Source organism: Saccopteryx leptura, chromosome 2, assembly GCF_036850995.1.
Source record: "Saccopteryx leptura isolate mSacLep1 chromosome 2, mSacLep1_pri_phased_curated, whole genome shotgun sequence".
In the NCBI taxonomy this organism is placed as follows: domain Eukaryota; kingdom Metazoa; phylum Chordata; class Mammalia; order Chiroptera; family Emballonuridae; genus Saccopteryx; species Saccopteryx leptura.
In genome coordinates, this window is record NC_089504.1 from 96,872,050 (window position 1) to 96,898,729 (window position 26,680).

Sequence of the window (26,680 nt, forward strand, 5' to 3'; positions counted from 1 at the left end):
CAGGCCTCAACCACTCAGGGCCAACAGGGAACCAAAGGGGGGGGGGGGTCACAGCTGCAGAGCCAAGTCACGGTGACCAACCTGCACGAAGTAAGAAAGGTCCTTCTTTTCTGAGCATATGAATACACAGTGTGAGGAAAAATGAGACCATGTACATCAGAAAAATGCTGGCTTTTACAGGGTGCCCGCTGACAACCCCGTGTCCATGTGGTGCCTCGCCCTGAGCTCAGTAGCAGAAGCATCAGCTGAGGGGGCCTTCGGGCCAGCCTGCCTCTTCCAGCGACAGCCACTCACACAGCTCAGCACCACTCCCAGTCCAGCTGTCCTCAAGCAAGGGGAGTGACAAACAGACGCGTCATGTTAAAGGGTTATAAAATCATAATTTTGTTACAGTATTCAAAAACAGAAACCTTAAGAATCTATGGAATGGAATTTTAGCATCACCAGAATCTCTGTGGTTCAGAAGTCCAGAGGCAGGCCCCACTTGTCCATCTCCCCTGCGCTGGCCGACTGCACCCCGCCGGCCAGGCCTGCACTGCCCTGCCCCATGCAGGCGGCCTATCGCTGCGCACCCTTAGTTAAGAGGATGAGATCGTAATCTACAACTTCCACGGTTCATATTATTATTTCAGACTATAAATTTCAGGAACTTTCCTATTTCCTACTAAATATACAGTGATCTTTACATTCCTACATTAGTAGATAATACTGTCTTGAAACAGTCTTCCCAAAATATTAAGCTGCCTTACTGAAAGATGGAAGCTGCTCTGACCTCATTGTTTGCCAACATTTGAAACAATACTTTTTGTTGTTCCACTTCCCCTTCTATCCCCAGAACCAACCAGCTAGGATGTCTGAGGGGAACCACCACATACACGTGTCCTTCTGGCACCAGTGCTGTGCGCAGCGACACACCAGACACACAGAGGTGGTGGGCGAGAGCTGGCGGGGCCTCCCCAGGAACACTGATTACTGAAGAGTGGACAGTGCCGTCACTCTGCCTGGGACATGCTGACCACAGCAGAACAGCGATCATCAGGACCACCTGCAGATCAGCTGAAAGCATAAACCTGTAGTTTCATCATTTTACCAAATGACCACCATTACTGGGATGGGACTAAGGAAAAAAGCCCAAAGCTGTCTCCCTTTCCTAAAGGCCCAGATGAAGCCCACCTCCTCCACACGGGGTGCTCAGGGCGAGCTTGGTCAAGGTCCTTCTATGGCTTTAGAAAACGCACAAGAGATTATGAGGAACCGAGGAAAACAAACAATGGATTTCACAGTACATACATTCTGGTGGAAGTCTGTTCTTTCTAAAAGCAAGTCTCTCAGTTTTCTTTCTGCTTTCTGCCAAGCTAAACAGGACTCCGTAAACATACTGGCGGACTGGCCTATAGAGCAGGGCGGCGGGAGGCAGGTCTTTGCTGGCTTCATCTTCAATACAAACAGCAATTTTGATTTCACCCTTTGCATGGAAGAAAGCAGAATAATATTGCACATTTTTCATGTTGAATTTACAATAAACTCAAAGAAATATACTGTATTATCTCCAGTTAATGACATTGCAATTCTATTCCAAACCAATCACTTAACAACTTGCCTACATCAAGATATTTAGGAGAGTCATTTAGTACGTTGTTGTCAAAACACATGGTCAGGGAGTCAAAATAGAATCTACATGCTTTTATTTTCAATCTGGAACCAAGAACAAAAGAAAACCATATAGATGATCCCAAAGTATTTGAAACAATCTAAACAGGTAACATGAGACAACAAGTAGAAAAGAAAATGCTGAGAACTTGCAAATTTTATATATGAATCAAGATGGTCATGTGTAATGAAATCCACAATTTTTACTGATCTAGATGAAACTAAAGAAACTAGTATCCTGAATATAAAATGGAAAATTTTTCTTTACCAAGCTCTTCCCTAAAAAAATTTACCGTATACAACATAACCTAGCTAAGAGAACCTTCCTCAGTAGTACTTATGGCCTCCACCCTCGTGCAGCAGGGACTCGACAGACATATCTCACTGAATGAGAGGGCATGACCACTGCCAGGACAGAAAGTGATGGGGGCCTCATGGTCCGAGCCAGCATGGAAGGGCCGCACTGTGGTACAGGACTGTGCCCCAGAAGACAAATGACAACTGTGACCATTGGCAAAATGTCTGTGGTCCAGTTTTGTGTATTTTAAGGCACCAAAGTACATCTCGAGAGATTTTGCAAGAAATTTTATTTACATGTTTATAACACAGAAACACGTTTATGACCTTCAATGTCTATTAAATTTATTCATATATACTCTTTCAATAATAACTTCATAACATTTGCTGTTTCCTTCACACAAATTTAATTTCAGGATCCATCTGCCCGTCTTCAGCACCTTCATGCTCTAGCTGCCGTGTGTGGTTAACGCTCTCATCCAGGTGGCACTTAGCCCTCAGCACAGTGAGGCTTATAACTCCCTACGTTCCTACCAAGCTTCACCTCATGCGAACAACTCAGCGTGGACAGTGTGCTACCAGCTCAGCTCACAGAAAGCAGCAGGCCTTACAGTCTAAGCTTTTCCCTAATACACAGAAAAATTTCAGGAGACATTTTAAAGTCTAAAAAGACAATAAAGTTTACTTTTCTGAACAGTCATTGTATCAAAATTTGCCCCTGAGATGAGTGAGCAATGACGAGGAAGCAGTGTGCAGGACTCACAATGCTCTAACAGACCCCGCCGGTCACACCCACCGCACGGCAGGGCGGAAACGGCAGGGTCCGGGGAGTTATATCCCAACTCCCCCACGGGAAAAGGACGCAGTCTTCCAAACACCTTGGCCCCTTTAAACTTAGCAAATGCTTTTCCAGCAACAGTCACTTACCCTTACAATTCATGTTGAACCTGAAAAAATAAAATGTTTACCTTACAATCATAATTTCAAAAGTAACACCAGACACGCATGCCCCTAATCAAATAATAGATGAGATTTGGGATATGATTGCATTTTACTAATAAATTAAAGGAGCTCAGTAAATAGTACTGGTCTAAATATTCTTCATGTCTATAATTTTAAAAGTAAGCAATGTTCCAATTAGCTAACGACTGGGGCCCTGCTGGGGAGCTGTGGGACAGGAGCAACTTTTGTATTCATTGTCTCCATGTTACAGATCACAGATGGAGTGCAGAAAATAACGACAAAAATGCCCGCTTATATATAGTGGTACATATGCTGACAAAAACATTAAAAATACATGTGGCAATAAACCAATTCTGTGTGCGAAATCTAGTTGCCAAGGTAACCTGTTAAACTCTGAGTCTGTGATAATAAGTACCAAGATAAAGACTACAAATCATTGAAGAAATTTAAATACACATAGATCCATTCAAGACACCAAGATTCAAAACCAATTAATAGCACACTCCATAACTACTTAAGGATACATTTAAAAGACTAATAATGTGAAATTATTGCACTGTGTAAAAATATAAATTGCATTTTTTGATTAGGATATGTTACAGCTCATACATTCCCTTTTTCCCCCCCCAAGTGCTATTAAAATCATACTCAATGAAGCAAAAGAGTCAAAATACACAAAACACTCTCAGCCACCCAGAAGGGGCATTTCTAAGACAGATAACCAAATGTGACATTGGAATTAAACCTGACATTGTGACACAAATGTGGTATCAAAAATTTTGAAATTAGAAATAGAGAATAAAATTACAAGTCAGAAAATAATGTGATGTGTCACTAATTAGAAGTTTGAAAAATATTTTATACTACATTGAAGGGGAAAATGAGATTTTACAAGTTCTTTTATTTTATTTACAAATATAAATTGTCATCATTTTTTCTCAAAGTTTAGAAAGGGGAAAATGAATTTTGTTTCAAGTAATTTATAAGCTTGAAAAACAGTTCCAAAAACAAGCAGCTTCCCCAGGAGTGACTCTTGCACATACCTTCGTCAGGATGTGGAAGATGTACGGGTACATGAGCCCCTTCTTGTGGCGGTGCTCGGCTACTCTCAGCACCTCGGGGGCGACAGGGGGCAGAGGAGGGGTGGTGATGTCCATGTGGTTCCTGGTGGGCATGGACAAGAGGCACGGAATTGGCTGGACAGTGCCCATCTGGCTTCCCTTTCCTTCAGCAAGCTGGCTGCCTGAGGAGGCAGTGGACGAACCTTCTGCCTACAGAGTGATGGGTGAGAGGGAAAACCGGCTCATGTCATGCTGTCTGTCCATCTGAGACAGAGTCCTTTGCAGAGAGACATAATGAAACCTTCACCACCATGGATGAGGGAGCACTGGCCCACTTCTGCTTGGACAGAGGAAGCGGTGAGTGGATGCCCACCTGCCTGCTGGGGAGTGGGAGCCCAGAGGGACCTGCAGCTTCTGCTGGGTGTCCCCACCCACGGCTCCTCCCCTGGGCCCCTGTGGAGTGACAGTGTGGCTTTTCTGTGCTTGCTAACCCCATGCAGCCAATTCCTGTGTTTTCACTTTCCTTGGAGACCCTGCCGGATGCCATGTAGGTACGGTCCTCTCTACAGACGAGGAAAGTAATGCTCAGAGAGTGCATGTCATCCGTCCTCAGCTACGCAACCAGTAACTTGTACAACAGGACTCAGATCTAGGCCTGGCTTAGGAATTCTCTTTACCACCAAAGTCGGTATCTAAAGAATAAACGAGAGCCCAAACTCAAGCATTCTGTTTGGTCTTTATAAAGTCCCAAATTAATTACATACAGGAAAGTGTTTGTGAAAAATGAAAGCAAAAAGATAAGCTAATTCCATTAAAAATGATGAGTCATGTCTATATAAACTGACACAGAAATCTGTGTGTGGTGTATCATTAGGTGGAAAACACTTATTCTATAGCAATCAACTGCCAACGTGAGGACCATCTGGACATAAGCAGGAATGAGAGTGGATCACCTCAAAGCACTGAGACCAAGAAAAGGGAAAGCAGAGAGGACTCTTAGTTTTCGCTTCATAAACTTTAGCATCTGAGCTGTTTATCAAGAGCAATTATTATTTAAACAATAAACTATATTTTCTTTCTCACAATAAATGCTGGAAATAATATTGCTTATTGTTTGATTTTGTGCCACCCTTGACATATTTTTCTGTTACATATGGGGGGAAAAGAATGTATTCTTTACAATTGTATGTAATCAAGTGCTTAATTTTACTCCTTAAAATACATAGTGCCACAATTAGTCTCAAGAATAACTCATGAATAATTCATGAGTTTCTGTATTACCATTTATAGAGAGATGACACAGACCACTGAAGGTGCTTCTGCAAACACTAGGCATCCATGAAGCTTACTCATAGGACACTTTTTCAACAGTGATGGCATTTCAGAGTTTTAAATGGATTTCTGGTATTTTGTCACCTTATATATCCACCAGCTTCTTCCAGCCAGATACCCTGCCATCTAAGTGATCGCCTGCAGGGACAGATGTGGCTTTGTAGGTAGAAAGTTATTTCTGTAAATCACTATTAACAAGTAGAAGTAGAAAAAGGGGAGGGGGGGTGGAATGTAGTTTATTTTAATTTTCACTGTACACATCCCAAGTGCTTTCTTGTTCAATCCCCACAAAGACCCTACAAGACACAGGGCTCTGGAAGGCTCTAAGTGCTTGACCAGACTATGTAGCCAGAAGACAGGGTTGCATTTCTACCAGGCTTCCACCCTGCTCTGTGAAGAAAGAAAAGGTGGAAGCCCTGAGATCCCTCCTCTGCCTGCCTCCCCATGACTGTGAGTCCCCCTCCCCTGCCAATGCCTGTGATCCCCTGCCCCCAACCCACTGCCAATGTCTGTATTGCTCACAACAATCCCTAACACTACAGTACTGAAAGAGCCAGGACTTGAGAGAAGAAAAGGCGTGAACCTACTACCTTTGTTTGGTCTCCTGGGTCTCCCCGTGCTTGAGGCTCCGAGTGACTTCCTGTCTTCTCCCAGCCAATTTTGTTCCCACTGATATGGCTGCACACAGAATGAACATGATTACAGTTAGTGCAACAATTCCCCACACGTGCTCATGACGACAAAAGCCTGTATCACAGACTCAAGGTGATCTGTGCTTCACTGATCTTGTCTCCCCCAACAAACCATGTCCAGGAGAACCTACGCATATCACTTCCTGCTACTTCCAACGGGTAGGTGATAACCACTCACTGTGAAGAGCAACATCAAGTGCCCTAGCCCACGGGCGACTACTCAGCTTAAAGATGGTCTAGGATGAGCTAGTGCCACTGGGCACGGAAAACTCAAATGCAGCCTTCCCTTTAAAGAGCTCAGTCATCTTGGAGAAACAAGATTTTAAAAATCAGTTAACTGGCCCTGGCCGGTTGGCTCAGTGGTAGACCATCGGCCTGGCGTGCAGGAGTCCTGGGTTCGATTCCCGGCCAGGGCACACAGGAGAGGCGCCCATCTGCTTCTCCACCCCTCCCCCTCTCCTTCCTCTCTGTCTCTCTCTTCCCCTCCCGCAGCCAAGGCTCCAGTGGAGCAAAGTTGGCCCGGGCGCTGAGGATGGCTCCATGGCCTCTGCCTCAGGCACTAGAATGGCTCTGGATGCAACAGAGCAGTGCCCCAGATGGGCAGAGCATCGCCCCCTGGTGGGCATGCCGGGTGGATCCCGGTCGGGCGCATGCAGGAGCCTGTCTGACTGCCTCCCCATTTCCAACTTCAGAAAAATACAAAAAAAAAAAAAAAAAAAAATCAGTTAACTGACAATTATCAGGCACTAGAATATTAAATGTTATCTGAATCATATGTTACTCATAATTTATAAATAAATGTAAGCTACTCTTTGCCAAGTGGCAACACACAGGAAGTTGCAGCCGACTCCTGGAAGGGGCATGGGAGAAAGCCACGACTTGGGTGATACACAAGGCCGAGTTGGGGTGGAAGGCATCTTCCAGGCCAAGTAGGGGGAATGGGTTTGTGAGCTCAGAGAACAGGGAGTTAAATCAATCTTATTTGGGAAATAACTTGATTTGGCAACGTAGTAAAAATAAGGTGGAGGAAAGAGATGGGGAAGATTATGGAGTATTTATAATGCCAGAATAAGATATTTCAGCATTTTTTTTAAAAAACTGTGGGTTGTGGCCCACTGGAAAACAATTTAGTGGGTTTAACCAGCATTTTTTAAACACTAAAATAGAATAGAACAGAATGCAGTGACTGTGGCATGAATGGTATTATTTCATAAATTCTTTGTCCACAATGTAAGAGAAAGCTCAGGGCAGCACCCGGGCAAGCTCTGTAAAAAGCATCACCTGGAGGAGCAGGGAACTGGAGGGGCCTGAGCTGTGGCCCTCGGCCTCCGTGGGCAGCTCAGGCAGCTCCCGACATCCACCCCTCACTCATCCCTGTCCTGCAAGGCTCTGAGCCAAAAGTATCTACTAAAAGCAGTGCTGGCCACAGGCCTGCCAGTGAGCAGAGCTGTTCATGGGCGTGCCTTTCTAACTGACCCATGTGGCAGATGGAGAGACTCTTAAGACCCACTAATCCTATCTTCCAACCGACTTCATTTTAGTTCTACTACTAAAAAAGTAAGGCTGCTAAAAGGAGAGATGAGAAGGCTGTCTCATCTTAAACCAGGAATTGTGCCCCATGCTATTAATATTTTAGAGGCTCGTTCTAGCTTCTTGATCCTAGTCATTGAATGGGACACCAGGATGGGACACAGGAGACGCTGCCACATGAAATGGGGGCAGCCCAGCTGCCCAGTTACTCCACATCCAGGCTCCCGTCTTCTATGAGAGCTCAGAGAAACCACCGCTCTGTCAAAGTTTGCTGCTCGTGTGTGTGATCTCAGGCTACAATTTTATAAAACCAGAGGAAACACAAGTGATGAGGAGCAAGAATCAAAATAAATGCAAGTATTCTAAGCATAGTAATCGGTCCTGTTTAAAATCAAGAGAAGAGCAGCTACTATGGGGTAGTGGTGGGGAGGGAGGGTGTGTGTGAAAGGTTCAGGAAACCAATCTCAGTCAATTATACACTGATCACATACCAGTCAGGATCTGAATCAGTGACCTCAGTATGTGATAAGTGTGCCATGGCCTGTGAAAGAGGGAAATTGATGGTGGACAACTCTGTCTCACACAAGTCCAGAGTGAGTATTCCAGGAAACAAAGAGGAAGGCAGCTCTGCAATGATCTAGAGACTGCAGTGTAAATCAGTGGTTTTCGACCTTTTTACACTTGGGGAATGGTGACCTAACTGGCCAGAAACAAACAATGAATAAAGTTTCATCTTACCATGCATAACAGTGCAACACTGTACAAGACAGGTGCTTGATTTCAGAACCCCCCGTGTACAACGCACTGACTACTTAAGTTTGACCAAATACCTTGTCTACTGCACGTGATTTGTAAATGGTCTCCATGTGCAAAAGGTTGTTCAAACAACATACAAGTTTTGAAGTTTTAAGACAACCTCAATAGTACTTTCATCAATGATACAGGCTAGTAAGTGGCAATCACCCTGAGCATAAGTGAATTCGACTAGGATCTTTGGGTCCATAATCTTCATATAACATCAGGGAGGTTAAGTCTTTTGCAGCCAGTATGACATTTCTGGAGTACCAGGTCCTGGTCCATGGACTGGCAGTTGAAAACACTGGTATAAGTAGATTTGCTCACTTGCTTTAAAAATGTCAGTAACATTTATTCAGTGATTTTAGAACAAATTACTTGGATATTCACAAGTAACGGCCTATTACTTATAATTTTAAACATTTAAGTATAATAAAGCTAAAAGAATCGCACTAGTCACAAGTGAATGATTTAATAAGTGCCCAGGAACTGAATATACTGGGTAAGCAACCAGAGACGCAGGGCTGACACCCAGGAGCCCCTCCTGATTCCAGTGACTTCCTTTCTCAAGGACAATGTTTATTCTGACTTCCAACAGCAAAGATACCTTTATCTGGTTCCGAATGCCACGTAAATGGAACAGCACAACTGTACCATTTTTGTGTCCGGTGGTTCAGATTCAACACTGTAGCATCCTGTCATGGGAAAACCCCACAGCTGAGCCTACAGTCCAACTCTGCAGGAGATCCTGGGGCCCCTTCTGAACACAGTACTTTTGGTCACTCTCATGTTAGCCTTTGAGAGGGAAGGCAGTGAACCTCAGCAGGTCCAATGCGTGCTTCTCAGATAACAATGAAGACAAGCACCTTTTCAAATATTCTACACATTTTCTATGTGGTACTTCTTAAAGACTCACAGGAAGACATTATGTTCTAGATGCAGGTTCTTGATCAAGTATCTTCCACACTCTATTGGATAGCCACACCTTCCTCCTCAAGGCAGACTGAAGTTTTGATATTGACACCTCATCTTGAAGGTCTTGTCTGGAACGTCCATCCCCACCCCTACTATTCTCATTGCTGTTTCCTTTATGGATCACTTTGTTACTATTTGTAATTACTGTCTGGTTTTAACTAATTATAAACTGTGAAGACAAGATTTTATAACCATCATCAAGCAGGTACCCAACTACTATATGAATAAGCCACATAAAAACAGCCTAAAGATACAAGGCAAAGAGGCATCTCTTTTATGTGACATAAAGCACAACAAACGAAAGCCCATTCAACTTGTAGTCCCCCAAATGCGACACCCCTAGTGATGGGCCCCAGCGGTCAATCAGCAAGCATGTGGAACAGTACAGCTGGGGAAACATGGCTTGTTACTAAAGTAGAAAGCTTATCCCACCTAAGGTCACACAGAGCTTACATTTATAAACCTTTCTATTGCTCTGTATAGATTATCACAAGCTAAAAATAAAATCATGTCAATTAAGATTATCAGCTAATAATCATACTATAAAATCTAAAATTCTGCCTGAGAAGCATTTTGACACTAGCCAAGTTTTTTGAAGTTCAGAAAAGTTCAGTAGGATAACTATATTACTTCACAGCTTAAAAACAAAATTTTGAATATGACAAATGTCTTCTTGCTTTGAAGAACAAACTAGAGATTTCAGAATATTTTTACATACAGTTCACTCTACACCGACAACTCACAGCTCACAATCACACTTGAAACTGCTTACACAGACACAATGTGTCACAGGCACCCCTAGGGAGCCTGCCGAGACCCAGAGCCACCTAAAGTGCTCTGCAGAAATCTCCTGTACACCCCAAGCTCTGTCTGCAGAGCTCTCGGCTGGTAACATTCAGGCTCAGAGAGAAGGAGCCCCTCCACAGCTACAGACCCCACCCCATTCCAGATATTACCACATGCAGTTACAAGGAAGAGGCAGCCTCAGGATGGGTTTTACACAACACACTTGATGCAGTAGGAAGTGCACAGAAAATGACTTTCATACCCAGGAACAGCGGCAGCACAGCCGGCACTTCACACTGGGATCGAGGATCCGGAGATAGGTACCAGGCCTCACCTCACTCCAGGACATTTGGAGTGGTTTCTGCAGTAAAGCTGGTTGAGACAGCCAACTGTCCTCACCACGGAAGCCTCTCCTGTGCATTTTTCTAGTCAGCAGGCTGGTGGTGCTAGGATGGAAACGGACTGGTGGCATTTACACAGTGTGTAAAACGTGACCTATCACAGAGACTAACTCCCGTCTCCACTGCCATGGTGCCACCAGCCCACCTTGATGGAGCAGAAATGGAAGACAGCACTGATCACAGCTGACTTACTTGTCAATAGGAAAGTAAGAATGAAGCTGATAAAACCACACAAGAAGAAAAACACATGGAAAAATGGGAAGAGATCAAATCCACAGCAGCAGTATCTAGTGTGTGTGTAAGGTCACAGATAGAGTCAAACAATGAAGCTGACTTTCAATTAGTATGCATATATATTCCCCTCCATCTGCTGTTCTCATTCAACACCCCCCCCCCCCCAGTTCTGTCCTAGAGGCCCAGGGGCTCCTGCTACAGCGCATGAAAACCTGTGCTCCCATGTGAGTCACTAACACCAAACAGGTACAGTCTCCTTAGGCTCCAAATTAAGCTAACTTCACACATTCAGGTTCTTTCATAAACAGTCAGGGCAATTTAGAAAGTGCTAGTCCCAAATGCTTTCCTGTACAGCAGACGGAGCTTCCCTCTGGAGCGTTTCAGGACACCTCACCGCGCTAGCCAGAGCCATCCCTTTCCTGACAGCCAGAGAGGGTTCAGAGACACGGGACTGAGTCACATGAAATGAACACCAAGCACCTACACAGGTCAGCAGACAGCTAGAACACAGAGGCACAGATGATTATTAATGTTTGCTAACACACAATTCAGAACTGTTTTTTTGAAATGTTAGAAATCTTGCCTTGTGTTAAGAGGTCGCTACTTTTCTGGCGCAATAGTGTAACAATATAGAAGGAAAAACTTGCAGCTTATTTAGCTTGTCTGGGACCTGGCACCCTAGGGCCGGTAAAGTAGAATTCCTTGTGAACCACAGTGTCTCTGGAAAGGGAGCCTGAGGACTCAAAATGGAAGAAAGACACCAACCCGCTCAAAGGGAAAAGGATGCATTAGAAGCCTATTCCCCGGGATATCAGATCAAAGACAATGAGTGAAATTCTTCAGGTATTTCACATTAATCAACAATACTGTAGTTACTATGTATAGTGTCAGATAGGTTCTAGACTTATCAAGGTGTTCACATCATGAACTATATATCTATATATCTATAAGTGCCTAATTACTACGTTGTACACCTGAAACTAACATAATGTTAGCATGCCAACTGTGATTGAAACTTGTTTTAATTAAAATAAAGTGTTGCGGGCCCTGGCCGGTTGGCTCAGTGGTAGAGCGTCGGCCTGGCATGCAGAAGTCCCGGGTTCGATTCCCGGCCAGGGCACACAGGAGAAGCGCCCATCTGCTTCTCCACCCCTCCCCCTCTCCTTCCTCTCTGTCTCTCTCTTCCCCTCCCGCAGCGAGGCTCCATTGGAGCAGAGATGGCCCGGGTGCTGGGGATGGCTCCTTGGCCTCTGCCCCAGGCGGGCAGAGTGTTGCCCCCTGGTGGGCGTGCCAGGTGGATCCCGGTCGGGCGCATGCGGGAGTCTGTCTGACTGTCTCTCCCCGTTTCCAGTTTCAGAAAAATACAATCAATCAATCAATCAATAAATAAATAAATAAATAAAGTGTTGCTTTAAAAATGTTGGGTTTTTTTTTTATTGCACCTAGTTATTTTTTTAAATAATAGCTATCACTTAGTGTGGTTACTCAGCTGATTTACCTCACAAACCACCCAGTAACCTCCCATCCACACTGGGTGCACTGGTCCAGGGAGCTCCAGGTCACACAACACACAGACAGCGGAGCCTGGCAGGACCAGCCTGGAACACCAGGAGGTCTTGGCCTTGGCAGCAGTGAGTCTCCGTGCTGGTCAACAGTCACTCAGGCCCTAACAGTAACCATCCACAGCCCAGACCAGGTCCCATAGGAGCCATGCGGGGGCCTGCAGAGCTTATACCACAGCTGCTGCCTGGCAAAACACCTCGAAATCAATGTGGACAAGGAAATGGGTCAAATCTACACAACCTAAGTCAACAATGTGGAGAAAAATTAAGTCCATCTTCTCTCTTAATAGGACTTTTAAATATCCATTTAGAATGTCAGTAATGACATGTAAAATCACTGAAGTAATATTCAGTGTACATACAGTTAAATTTATATACAAATCAGAATACATAATAGAGTATGAAAAAGGAAGACAAGGAAAAAGGCAAGTTTTTTAAAAGATCCCATTATTGTAAAAAGCATGTTAGTTATGCAGCAAAAAAAATGTCTGAATATTCACCAATTCAAAAAGTTGTATCTCTAGATATGGAATCATGAGGACTTCCTACACTGTATTTTTTTTCTTTTTTTTTTTTTCTGAAGCTGGAAACGGGGAGAGACAGTCAGACAGACTCCCGCATGCGCCCGACCGGGATCCACCCGGCACGCCCACCAGGGGGCAACGCTCTGCCCACCAGGGGGCGATGCTCTGCCCCTCCGGGGCGTCGCTCTGCCACGACCAGAGCCACTCCAGCGCCTGGGGCAGAGGCCAAGGAGCTATCCCCAGCGCCTGGGCCATCCTTGCTCCAATGGAGCCTCGGCTGCGGGAGGGGAAGAGAGAGACAGAGAGGAAGGAGGGAGGGGGTGGAGAAGCAAATGGGCGCTTCTCCTATGTGCCCTGGCCGGGAATCGAACCCGGGTCCCCCGCACGCCAGGCCGACGCTCTACCGCTGAGCCAACCGGCCAGGGCCCCTACACTGTATTTTTTAATGTTTCAACTCTGTAACTTTGTATTTCAATATTAGAAAAAGAATAAAACAAAGAACTAAAATCTTCAAATTAGCAACCTTAGATCAAATTAAAATTCTAAAAGCCAATGAATCTAAAAGCCAATAAAATAAACAACCCCATAAGGATTCAATCGTAATTCTTAATTCAACCGATACAGGATGGCAAAGATGTGACAAAGGCCAGGAAAAGAAGAAAAAACAAAACCACTGTCAAGAACAGAACAAGAAGTACATGTTGATTCTACTCTAGGAAAAAGAATGGGAGAAAAAATTATTTAGTTCGATAGCAACATTTCTTTCTCATTTGCTTCATGGGTCTGGAGTAAATGCCCAGACACCTGCCTTGTCCTCTGATGGATACAGCCACACAACAGCAGGAGGCTGCGATCCTGCAGAAGTGAGGGGATGCTCGGGACAGCTCCAGGAGCACCCACCCACGCAGCCCATCTCAGTCCTGGTAGGGGCACCCAATTCACTCCTTTGTTCAGGGGGCCTGTCGCAGCCTCAGACTCCTTGTCCAGCACAAACCCGCAAACTGCCCAGGGATGTGTGTCCACTTCAACACAGTAACCAGGATAGCCATTCCAACAGCCCAGTTAGGAAAGACAGCTGAACACTCCCAGCTGCAGAGGCTAAAATCCTGGGATAGGTATTACAGAGGGGGAGAGATTCAGGAAAAGGCCTGCCTAGCCACATCTGTACATATATGCGCACCCACAGTGAGTGGCCACTTTCTGAATCCGAGACCAGCCAGGACTGCCTTTCATACCCAGCTGTTTTGTGGGACACCTCAGCTCGCACTTCCCTTCACCATTCTCTGGAGTTGAGGTATGTTCTGCTCTTGCCAACATGGCTGTAACGTACCCTATACTTCCTTGGTGCTCAAAGGGTACTAACTCCTGGGAGGAGGGCCCAAAGCTCTCAGACACCACAAATGCTACAGTCTGCCAGGAGAGCCAAGACCTCGGGCCTCACCTATTCAACGCTTTCCCCCACTGAACTTATCTTTAAAAACAAACGCCAATTTCCTAGATTTAAAAACGTACCTCGCCTGACCAGGCGGTGGCGCAATGGATAGAGCGTCGGACTGGGATGCGGAAGGACCCAGGTTCGAGACCCTGGGGTTTGCCAGCTTGAGCGCGGGCTCATCTGGCTTGAGCAAAAAAAGCTCACTACCGTGGACCCAAGGTAACTGGCTCGAGCGGGGGGGGGGGGGGGGGGGGGGGGTGTTACTCAGTCTGCTGAAGGCCCGTGGTCATGGCACAAATGAGAAAGCGGTCAATGAGCAATTACGGTGTCGCAACGAAAAACTGATGGTTGATGCTTCTCATCTCTCTCCGTTCCTGTCTGTCTGTCCCTGTCTATCCCTCTACCTGACTCTCTCTCTGTCCCTGTAAAAAAAAAATTAAAAAAAAAAACAACGTACCTCATATCTGAAGTTGCATTCCTTGGATTTTCTTAGTGAGCAAACCCAATTTCCTTTCACATTTTATCGACCATCTGTTTCCTCTGTGAACTGCATTTTTATTCTCTTCATCATTCAAAAACACTTACCTTCTCAATTTGTAAATTAAGCTTTTTATTTTGATGGGGAGGGGGGATAATTCTCCTTTATTCTATAACAATCCTATCATGCATCATCACCATGTATTTTTTTTTTTTTAAATCTCATTGATTTTCGTTGGGGAAATAGTAACACTTATTTTGTGGACTCTCCCACATTCTGGGACTGTTCACCCACCTGTGGATAATACAGCGGAGAGAATGCAAATGCCTGAGGGAACTGAACGGGGAATGGTGACAAGAGACAATGAAGTGACAGAGAGAAATACACCACCTGGGGAAGGGGCAGACTCCCTCCTTGGCTGTTGCACAAGTCAAGGTGGTAAGTACAGGAACTATGAACATTTCTAGTCAACCTCAGAAGCTATTACAAGAGGAGTGGAGTCCAGCTGTGGAGTACTTTCCCAGCTAAACGGACCCTATCCACCCCAAGGACAAAGACAGCCTGATCAGAGCAAACGCATTTCCAAAGAAGCATCAGATCTCTCCTGCCACAGGGCCATTCTTGGCAAATACAGTGGCTACCTCACATCACACCAAGAAAGAGGTCAGACTCCTCACCATTCAGCCTCCACATCTCTAGACCTCCTGCTGGCCATGCCACCCCCTTCTTCCACTCTCCATCCATCCAACTCTATCCCCACTGCCACTGCCCAAATCTCACCTCTCAGGAGAGTACTCATCTCCAGTACTCCTTGTCAGGCATTTTCTTTGGACACATGCCACCTAGGATGCTCACATCCTGCAGACCGCCACACCAGATATTGCACTGCCCGCCGCCATGCTCACTGGTAGAAACAGTGCTCAAGTTGCCTGACTGAATGGAAAGATGCTTTCTTTCCCTCAAAACCACCCTGAGAGCACACTGAAGGTCAAGGGGTCCTAATTCATGCCCAAACCAAAGGTAACCATGTCCTGACTTACTGCTCTCACTGGGTTTTGAACTAGGACAGCAGCCCTGTAATCCTATGCATGGCCTCAAGTGCTCACACAGACTCATTTAACAGACTAGATTCCTCACAAAATCGAGAACACTGACCTTCTCTTGGCCTCCTCCACAGCAAGGATGCTAATGACCGGGGCTGCCTCCAGGTCCTACCTGCCTGGATGATTATCCTAAAGTTGCAGCACACACACAATATAGCCTCTTTCTTCTCTCCTTGTGCTCAGTTTTCACTCTCCTGCCTCTCATTTGTTACAATAAGCGGGGAAGCAGACCGAAGGAAATACAGACACTGCTAAGCCATACACCTGATCCACTCCTTCGACTCCTGGCTGTGGCCATGCTCTACCTGTCCCGCCACACTTCACATCACACAGAAGATGAGACACACCTGCCAAGTCCACACCGAGTCCGCCTTCCACAAACTCCTCCAAAAACACAGTGAGAACACTATGCTGGGTGTGGACAAGTGAGTGACAGTGCTCAGACGTGGGAGAGGGGACTGAAATCAAGGACAGCTCCAGGGAAGGCGATGCTGACCAGGCCCTTTATGAACAGGTGGAATTGAATCCGCACCAGAGAAGGGAGGAGCTCCTGAGCACTCTTACCGCAAGCTCAAGTCACGTCCTAACTGGGCGGTGTGCTAACAGGGCTAGGCACTAGAGTTACTCCTGAATTCCTATCTGAACGAACAGGGTTGCCACCAAACCTCCCCATGCCAGGCCTGTACACACCCCACACCTGCTACTGTACAGACTTCAAGCCATATAGCATGTACTTCTGCTTCATATCTACCTGTGTTCCAGAGTCTGGAAAGGGTGTTTCTTATTAAGATGAACCTGTACTATACAGACACCTTGATCTTGATAACATAAGTCAATTTTTAAAAGGAAACTGAGTGCTTTCATTCCAGAGTGCAAGGGGTTCCAAGACATCTGTCAGCTGGTTTCAGACTGAGGTGAAGAGTCACTGGGTGCTCATTTCCACACACAGATTTCTGAGCCCCAGACCAGAAATTCTCAATCAGGAAATCTTAAATATATTTTCTTTCCAAAAGGTTAACTTGAAAGTTTGAGTGCTATACTATGACTTTTCACTTCAGTAGGATTGTACATACAGTAAGAGTTTATGAATTATGTGCTTCCCTGTTCCAGACAGTTCACAACCTCTGGATGATTGCAAACTTCTTGGTAACTGCCACTTGCGGCCAACAGACATTAAAGCCCACTTTACAGATGGAGAAAAGGAGAACAAAAGAGGAAAACTCTCCAGCATCAGGAGACAATCCAGTAAGAAAGTTAAGGAAGAATGAAAACTGTCCCAGATTTCTTACAGCAGAGATTAATGTGGTACTAACCAGCCCTGGGCATGTACCCATTTAGCTGGAGTTCAAACCCAGGAAAAGGAGGAGGTGCAGAGAAAAGGCCCTTTCTCTTCTTGTGTTCTTTCAGGTTTCTCAGACACATAAGGGAATTTAAAGGGAGAAGGAGGACTGTGTATTTAAGACTACCTCAATCAGATCCTAACAAATTACGTACCTGAAAGTTAATTTACTTAGGGACACACGTTTAAAATACTCCTCTCTGGGAGAACTGCAGCCTGGGTCTGGCAGCTTCCTAAGGATTTGGTTGGGTGAACAGGGTCATTTCAAGAATTGTCCTATGAGCTATTAAACTCAGGAGCAAAGGAAATCAGAGTTCCCACTGGTTCAGGAGCCGAGAGACTGAAAGCTATGGGTGTCTAACTTAAAATGCTTTATAGGAGGAGGGTTGGGGGAAAACAGCACGAGAAACCAGAGACAGTACAGGTCGGCAGAACTTAAGCAGACCACTTCACCAGTTTGGTAGTCACATACGCTGATTTTCCTAAAACCCCACCCCTCAGAGGAACAGACCAAGGCCATGGGCTCTCAGTGCAGACTTTTAGCCTGGGAAGCCTGTGGAAATGTCTAACCTCCACTCTTCTCCATGTTCGAGGAGCCCTAGTCCCAGCACAAAGTGACCCTCACCTACCTGCAACAAACTGCATCTCTGAGCACAACACCCAGTGCCATGGACCGACCAGCAGGACAGCCAGCCAGCCAGCCCACGGCTTCCCTAGGGACGAGCCACGTAAGAAACCCACCACTCACTTTGCAGCTCCTCCACTGCCTTCATCATTGTCTGAAGATGACGACGTAGAAGAACCAGGAAAGTACGCGGCATCCACGTGATTGGGGCTGCCGCTCGGAGCTGGGTTGATGGGGGAGGACCTTTCATACAGTGGAGTATGTTTTCCTTCATGAGGAATGTTACTGTAGTTGTTCTGCTCAGTCAGATTCTTTCCGCTTGTTTCCAAAGTGAGGGCCGGCTCAGCGAGGCTGTATGGGCGTGGACCCTGACCCGGAGCACCTGGGCTGGGCCCCTGTGGAGCCTGAAATAGAGTGCAGAAAGACAGGTCACATACACACACGCTGCCTACAGGACCTGGCTCCTATTAGCACTCCTGGTCTTAGCTAAGCTTTAATTCAACAAACACTGGCACCTGCTTCACATATCAATTCAATAGCTGAAGACATCATTTAGTGTTCATGAGGATTTGATGCACATGCAGCTGTCAAGGCCAGCTGTCCCCCAGGCAGGGCAGACAAACTGTGGAGGGAAGGAAAGGCCTTACCATGGGCTTGGCTTGCAGAGAGGTCTGTGGAATGTTGAGCATCTGGGGGGGGACATACGGTGGCACTATCCCAGGCATTCCAAATGGATTTGGTCTGGCTGTTTCATCGACACAGAGAGAAAATAAAACAACTGTGAGCAGAGGACACTTCCCCAGGCCAGGGTATGGCTAGCACGTGTCCCAGCTGTCCTGTACTTCTCACGTTCCAACACACCCCTGGTCCCACTTCTCAGAAACCTTTAGAAAATCATGCTTAATATTTAAAAATACTTTATGATGAACAATTTTATCAACTGGGGCTAGAATTTTTTAAGTGAGAGGAGGACAGACAGAACCCCACATGCACCCCGACCACGAATTACCCAGAAACACCTGGCTAGGGCCAAAGATAGAACTAAGCTGTCCTCAGTGCCTGAAGCCAATGCTCAGACCAACTGAGCTATCCTCAGTGCCCTGAGCTGATGCTAGAACCAACTGAGCCACTGGTGTGAAAGGGGATGGGGAGGGGGGGATAGAAGAGAAGCAGATAGTCACTTCTCATGTGTGCCTGAACCAGAGATAGAATCCAGGACATCCACACACCAGGCCGACTTTCTATCCACTGAACCAACTGGCCAGGGCCTAGAATTTTAACTTTCAAGAATTTTCAGTTAATTTCTGATAGTCTTTTTGCTTTTTGTTTGTTTCCTTAAATGCCTAATTTGTCCATCTTTAATTGGATGGGTTTCCCAGCCCCCCAACTGCTGACAAAGCTTAATCTTGGATACTACAGCATCAAGGAAAAAAACAGGGACAGAACACCTCCCTTTCCATTTGTGAAGCAACAAAACTTCTATGTTAAAACTCAAACTAGGTTCTTAGCTACTAGCAAGCTTTTAAATATAAAAAGTTAAATGTGGTCATTGCTGTCTATACTTTCGGGTTTTCATTGTTAGCAAAGCCATGATCAGGTGACGCCTTTTAACATGCATTACAGGGTCAGAAATATAGGATTCTGTGTCCTCTCAAAACATGTTTATAAACCTGTTGGATGGACACTGGCATCTGCTCACTATCCCCATGCTATCCTAGTGAAGCACAGAACAGGAGCTCGGTAGACAAGCGGCTGCACACACAGCATCGGGACTGGGTCCTATGTCAGCTTTAAGACATAACGGGTAGGTAGGTCAACCTGGCCAGCAGCCTAAATGCCTCTACATCTACGTCCTCAGTCTCCTGCAGGTCTGAGGAGAGGTGGCCAGATGGGTGCAGTCAGCCACATGAGCAAAGTCAGCAGAGTGATCTGCGCCCAGACATTTGGTGACAAGGAATGAGTGTGGCCTGATATCAAAACCATTGGAAGTATCAGGAATTAATTATGTACTAATATAATAAAATAGAAAGGAGACTCCTCAGGTCTTTGTTCACTCACTGAACAACAGGTATGGGATGCCTCTGAGGTACTGTGAGTCATAGAACACACACAGTAAGAACACACAACAGACCCACTGGAGCCCTCACAGATACACAACCTATTCCTTAGGTGTTTTTCTTTTCTTCTTTTTTTAAAGCAGAACAAAACCAAACTAGCTGAACACCAGTGTCCTTTTCCAGAAAGAATGTTTCTCTAACCTTGAAATCTCAGTGACACCAGGTGAGAAACACACAACCTACCCCACCGACTTGCTAAAATAAATAAACACATTTAATTTAACTAAATAAAATAATAAAGCACCCTAAATCCTCCCTTTCACTCCCTGAAGGAAAACTTCCACCTATACCTAAGCCAGGCACCCTGAGCCAATCAATCTAGTCCTGGTAGAGCCAGGAAGCCACGCCCTGCCCCCCCCCCAGCCAGGGGGCAGGCCAGACTCACTGCTGCCCACCCACGAGGACTCATGAGCCTCAGAAGCGGCAATCCCTTGGAAGAGCCCACCTCCGAGTGCCTCGCACTGAAGCTCAGAGAAGCCCTAGTCCTGTGATCCAGCTCACAGGAAAAGAAAGTGCAACCCAGGCTCCACTTCCCACCAAACTGAGATGACTGCGGGACAGTAGCTGGGGACAACTATGTGGGCACGTCTACATATGGGGCTGGTAGCACATGTACACACACATGCACACACATTCACCACACATACACACTCTCACATACATGAGACATTCCTAATCAAACAGTAAGTGTATAAAGATCCAAACTTCTGAGTGTAAGATACAAGACCCTATAACTGTTAAAGGCCCATCTCAAGTAATTCTGAATCATGGCCAGATTTGGAGCCAAAGAATATCATGAAAGCCATTCAAGCTCTAATGCTATAATTTAAATCACTATAAAAAGTCTAGTTTGCACTCTCTTGGAGATGACCTACCACACTTAACTTCTGAGTAATAAAAATGACTGAATGCAGCATCAGCATTCAAATGAAGATGGGCTTTATTATACTGTATTTTTAGCCATTATATGCTACAAACTTCATAAAAAGCACACATTTTCCTTAAAACCAAAAAGACCTCAAACTGTATTAAAACTTAAAAACAATTATTTTCAAGGAAAGAACATTTTCTAAAATCATACTGCAATCACTGACCTCAAATAAACCTTTGAGAAACCAGAGTTAGTTACTATTCTACCATGACCCAGTCCAACTAGCAAATTAATTTCTCTGTATGTCTCTGAAGCTGCACAAATGCCCAATAAGCCCGGGCCTGTCAGTGCATACTTCATGTTTTCTCGTACATAAATCAGTTCTTGTCCTCAAAGCCCTCATGCAGCAAAGCAGAGCCACAGTCTATCTTCTATATGACAAGGACATCTTTCTCCAAATTGACACCAACTCCCGATTAACCATTTCTCGTCCTCCTCCTTTCACAAACATAAGAGGCAGGATTTTGTTAGGAAAGGACATGGACTAAAGACAGAGACAGGAGAAAAGTGCTTAATTTCTACTCAAAAAATATTTTCACAATTCAAACATCACCTTTTAAATATTGAAGACCTCTCTGAGAACGAAGAGAAAAGAAGCATCTGTTGCAACCCTCACAGCTGTGCTTTAAGCTGTGTACTCTAGCAGAAAAGACACATCATTCCACATCCATTCCTGTAAATTACTTACTGTGCTTGTATGAAGCTGTACAGCTTTTCTCTAAATTAAAATACCATCGATTTTTATAAAGGGTATTAACCAAGAACAAGAAGCTCTACTGAACTACTCAGCCCTACTACAACTTAACAAACATTCACCTATCATCAGGTACATTACTGCAAAGATGATACATTAAACAAATAGTAATGTAATATTTCTTCAAATTCTATAATGCAGATGGGTGCTGGTGTATGATTTTCAAGTGCTACTCAAAAAATATACCTCTGAAAATTCAAAGAAGAAATAAGTCAAGATATTCCCTACCAACCAACACTAGTTCCAATGCTTGCAAAAACAAGGCAGAATTTTCCAACCACATTAACCATGCTGAAATAGATTTGACAGTTGATCCTTAAACAACACAGGCATAAACTGAGTGGGCCTCCTTATATGCAGAGTATTTTCAATACACAATCAGTCCTCTGTATCCCCCTGGGTTTCACATCCCCAGATTCAACCAACATCAAATGGACAACAGTATTCGCAATCTGCAGTTAAGAGCCCAGGTATGCATTACTGTATGCCAGTTTATTTAAGGGACTTAAGCATTTTGGGGTTGTGGTATGAGGAAGGGGATTCTGGAATCAATTAATGCTCTGTAGATACTGAGGGATGTAGTCAGATTTCTGAAAAATCAAGTTATATAGTGGTTTTCAACAGCACAGAAGTCAGCACCCTTAACCCCATATTGGGTCAAATGTATTTACTCAATACCAATATTCTATAGAAGTTAAGGCACATATAAAGTTATGTTGTTACTAGTGTTATGGTTCTTGAGTTCCCCAAGACAGAAAGTGAGAAAAAAACCCAGAGAAATTGGCACAGATTTTATTAAGCTTATGACTGAGCACAAGGGAGGCAGCACAGAGGAAAGGAAGGTCCTCTGAACCAGATTGGAGACTGGCCTGTTTGGCTACATTTATAAGCTGGGAGCAAAGCAGGCCTGAGGCAGACCTTTTGAAAAGCTGTACTTGCAGAATTTTCCATTTCAGGGTTTAGGTGAATTACTTTTCCATATGCTTTGACCTGTGCAGTGGGAGCAAACAGTGAACTGCTCACTACTGCCATCTTAGGAAGGATGAAAAGCAGGCAAATCTTGATCAACTGCACATTTGGGTCAGCTATTCAAGCAGGCAGTTAAATGGGAGATAAAATCAGCTACCTCTGGATTACGTCAGAGTAATGGTGGTGTGAGAGATACCCTTGATCACTCACCTTGAAATTTCAACAAATTAAACAACTATAATGCAGTGAAGGAACCCCAGCTGGGCTTGCAGGTTTGACTGAAAGATTCGTGCATTGAGAAATGACTAGCCTGACCAGGCAGTAGTGCAGTGGATAGAGCATAGTACTGGGATGTGGAGGACCCACCCGAGGTTGCTGGCTTGAGCACTGGCTCACCGGCTTGAGCACAAGGTCGCTGGCTTGAGCATGGGATCACAGACATGACCCCATGGTCACCTGTTTGAGTCCAAAGGTCGCTGGCTTGAGCAAGGGGTCACTTGCTCTGCTATAGCCACCCCCCCCATCAAGGCACATATGAGAAAATAATCAGTGAACAACTAAGGTGCCACAACTATGAGTTGATGTTTCTCATTTCTCTCTTTCCCAGCCTGTCTGTTCCTCTCTGTCTCTCTCTCTTTGCCTCTCTTGTTAAAAGAGAGAGAGAGAGAAAGAGAGAAGGATAAATGATTAAAGGTGGGAAGGGTAAAGACAGGGTGTGTGTGTGTGTATGTGTGTGTGTGCGCGCACGCGTGTGGTGGTGGTGGTAGTTGTGACTGAAACATAAGAAGAATTCGAGGTAAGAGTCTGTAGAGGGGAAAAGCCAGGTCTGTCTGGGTATTTGCCTGCCAGAGCCCCAAAGATGGGAGAAACCTCACGTATCTGGGTCTTCTTCTGCCAGAAAGAGCAGAGTGATTGGGGAGCACTTAAGAAGTACTAAACCAAATCAGCACCTGAGAGCAGGAACTCTGTGCGTGTGCCCACGGTCTGCCTGCACCTTGCACTGGGGACACAGAAATACAAAGCGTGCCCCCACCAGGCTCCCAGATCCTGTATAACTCCACTGGTAAAGTGCAAAATAACAGTGCCAAACCCAGAACCACTGTCTCCCCTGACAAACAGGGGTGCTTTCTCTCTAGTCCCTGATCTGTTCGAACTGGGAGGAGCATGCAGAGGCCTGAGATTGCCATTGCAAAAGCCATAAACCTCATAGCACGCCCCATTCAATCCTTGCAATTGCAGTCCACCTCCATCACCACAACTGCAGCTTCTGGGGGGGGGGGGGGTCAGTCTGGGGATTTTATACAGGATCAAAACTTGTAATCCAGCACCACTTACTGAAAATAATAATAGAAAAACTGCTTGCAAGTGCAATATCACACTATTTTTCTTTTCTTTTTGTGTTTTTGTTTTCTTCTTGATTTTGGTTTCTTTTTTGTTTTGACTCTTCTTTGTTGTTTTCTCTTATTTTTTATTTTAGTTCTTTATTTTCACCTTTTTGTTGTTTTCTGTTTGATTTCTTAACAATACCACCCTCAAATGCCATCTAGGAAGAGAAAAACTAATAACGTATATATCCAAGAAATAGACACAGCTCAAAAAGAAAATAAAAAATCTCCAAAAAGTAATCTCAATCACATGGAAATTTTGGAGATAAATGAAAGAGAATTCAAAATTGAAGTTCTGAAAATACTCAATGAGATGCGACAAGACACTGATAGGCAATGTAGTACACTCAGAAAACAAATTAATAAACAAAAAGCAATTAAAACTTTAAAAACAGAGATGAAGAACTCAATACAGTCGTCCCTCGCCATATCGAAATTCACTTTTTGAGGTCTCACTCACTGTATCACAAATTGTATATATCTAATTTTGTATTATAGATTTTTAAATTGTGTATATCTAATTTTGTTTAGCGGATTTTTCACTCTATCATGAGATTCTGCAGTATATAGGTATTTTTATATATTTATTATTTTAATTATTTCTGTGGCAAAATAAGCGAAATAAGTGTGGGAAAGGTTAATAACAGTGTGGGAAAGGTTTATAACGCCTTAAAGTATATGTAAATAATAAAATAAACATAAGGTCGTTACTTCGCAGACTTTTGCCTATCATGGGGGTTCTGGAACGTAACCCCCACAATAGATGAGGGACCACTGTACATAAAGTGAAAAATGTACTAGCAAGTTGAGCTAATAAAACAGGCCAGACAGAAGCAAGAATCAGTGACACAGAAGACAGGCAACTAGAGATGGCAGAGGGAAGTTGAGAGAGAGAGATTAAAGACTTAAAAAAATATATATATAATACAGCTCTATGAGAATGGTCTGAGTATATTAGAAAGAGCAATATAAGAATAGTAGGTATATCAGAAGAAACAAAGATGGGATTAAAGAACCTATCCAAAATATAATTGATGGAAACTTCCCAAGCCTATGGAAGGAGTTAGATCCTCAAATCCAAAAAGCAAAAAGAATATCTAGCAGCCCTGGCTGGTTTGCACAGTGGTAGAGCATCAGCCCGGCATGTGGATGGGTTAAATTCCCAGTCAGGGCACACAGGAGAAAGCAACAATCTAATTCTCCACTCCTACTTCCCTTGCTTCTTTCTCTTCTCTTTCCCTCCTGCCACCATGGCTCGATTGGAACAAGTTGGCCCTGGGTGCTGAGGATGGCTGCAAGGCCTCCACCTCAGGAGCTAAAAATAGGCTCTTGTTGCAACAGAGCAAGGGCCCTAGATGGGCAGAGCATCGCCCCCTAGTGGCCTTGCCAGGTGGATCCCAGTTGGGGTGCATGTGGGAGTCTGTCTCTGCCTCTCCTCCTCTCACTGAAAAAAAAAAATTAAAAAAGAACACCTAGTTACCTGAACCCAAACAGGTCTTCTCCAAAGTACCCTGAATGAAATAAAACTGTCAAAAAATAAATGACAAAAAAAGGACTCTTAAGGCAGCTAGGGAAAAGAAGAATGTAACATATAAAGGAGGAGGAAGGACCTTCAGATTATCATCAGACTTCTCAGAAGAAACTCTACAAACCAGAAGAGAGTGGACTCAACAGTCAAAGTACTAAAAAAGAGGAATTATCAGCCAAGAATATTATATTCATTAAAGTTATCCTTCAACTATGAAGAAGAAATAAAAACTTTTCCAGACATACAGAAGCTGAAGGAATTTAATACCAGAAAAACACCCATTGCAATAGGTTATTCTATCTGATACAAAAAAAATCCAATACAACATAAAACTACAAGTAAATGTTCCAACAAGCTTATGGTATAAACAAGAATAATCTGAGACAACAAAAACATAAAACAGGAGAGGATAAAGGTCTGCGGTAGCAAAGGAGGATGGAGGACAGAAGCACTCATAAGACAAAGGACTCTGTATACATGAAAGTTTTTTTCTCAATAACCTAACTCTAAATCACCAACGAAAAAACCAAAACTGAAATACATAGCTTAAAAAAAGAGGAAACAGAGGAAAGAAGTATGGAATATCCCCAAACAAAAATAAGTGACAGAAACACAAAAGAACCAAAGGAGATGTAGAGCTACCAGAAAACAAAAGATAAAATGGCTACAGGAAATCCTCATGCATCAATAATAATCCTAAATGTAAAGGCTCTGAACTCACCAATAAAGAGGCACAGAGTAGCAGACTGAATCAAAAAGCAAAATCCAACCATATGTTGCATTCAAGAGATACACCTAAGCTAAAAGGAAAAAAGTAGACTCAAAGTGAAAGGTTGGAAAACAATACTCCAAGCAAATAATACCCAAAGAAGCAGGATTAGCCATACTACATACATAGTATCTGACAATACTGATTTCAAGACAGCAAAGGTAACAAGAGACAAAGATGGACATTTCTTAATGATAAAGGGGCACAATATCAAGAAAACATAACACTCTATATATGCACCAAATCAGGGAGCACAAAAATATATAAGACATCTGCTAACAGAACTAAAACAAAAAACAGACAAAAACAGTCATAGTTGGAGATCAACACACCCTTGACAACTTTAGATAGATCCAAAAAGAAAATCAATAAAGAAATATTGGCTTTAATCAACACATTCGAACAAATGGGCACAATAAACATTTCATCCCAGAACATCAGATTA

General features: G+C 44.2%; 1 protein-coding gene across 2 annotated transcripts in view; it reads right to left on the bottom strand.

The window, feature by feature from the left end:
- The window catches only part of FAM120A (family with sequence similarity 120 member A), a 134,019-nt gene that overhangs the window by 38,267 nt on the left and 69,072 nt on the right, over positions 1 to 26,680 (bottom strand). For both annotated transcript variants that reach the window (XM_066368350.1, XM_066368351.1), the window contains exons 6-10: positions 18,430 to 18,527; positions 17,906 to 18,186; positions 5,894 to 5,981; positions 3,954 to 4,181; positions 1,291 to 1,465 (exon numbers count right to left, since the gene is read on the bottom strand). In XM_066368350.1, coding sequence (XP_066224447.1) covers positions 1,291 to 1,465; positions 3,954 to 4,181; positions 5,894 to 5,981; positions 17,906 to 18,186; positions 18,430 to 18,527 — 870 coding nt within the window. The remainder of the gene's footprint in view (positions 1 to 1,290; positions 1,466 to 3,953; positions 4,182 to 5,893; positions 5,982 to 17,905; positions 18,187 to 18,429; positions 18,528 to 26,680) is intronic.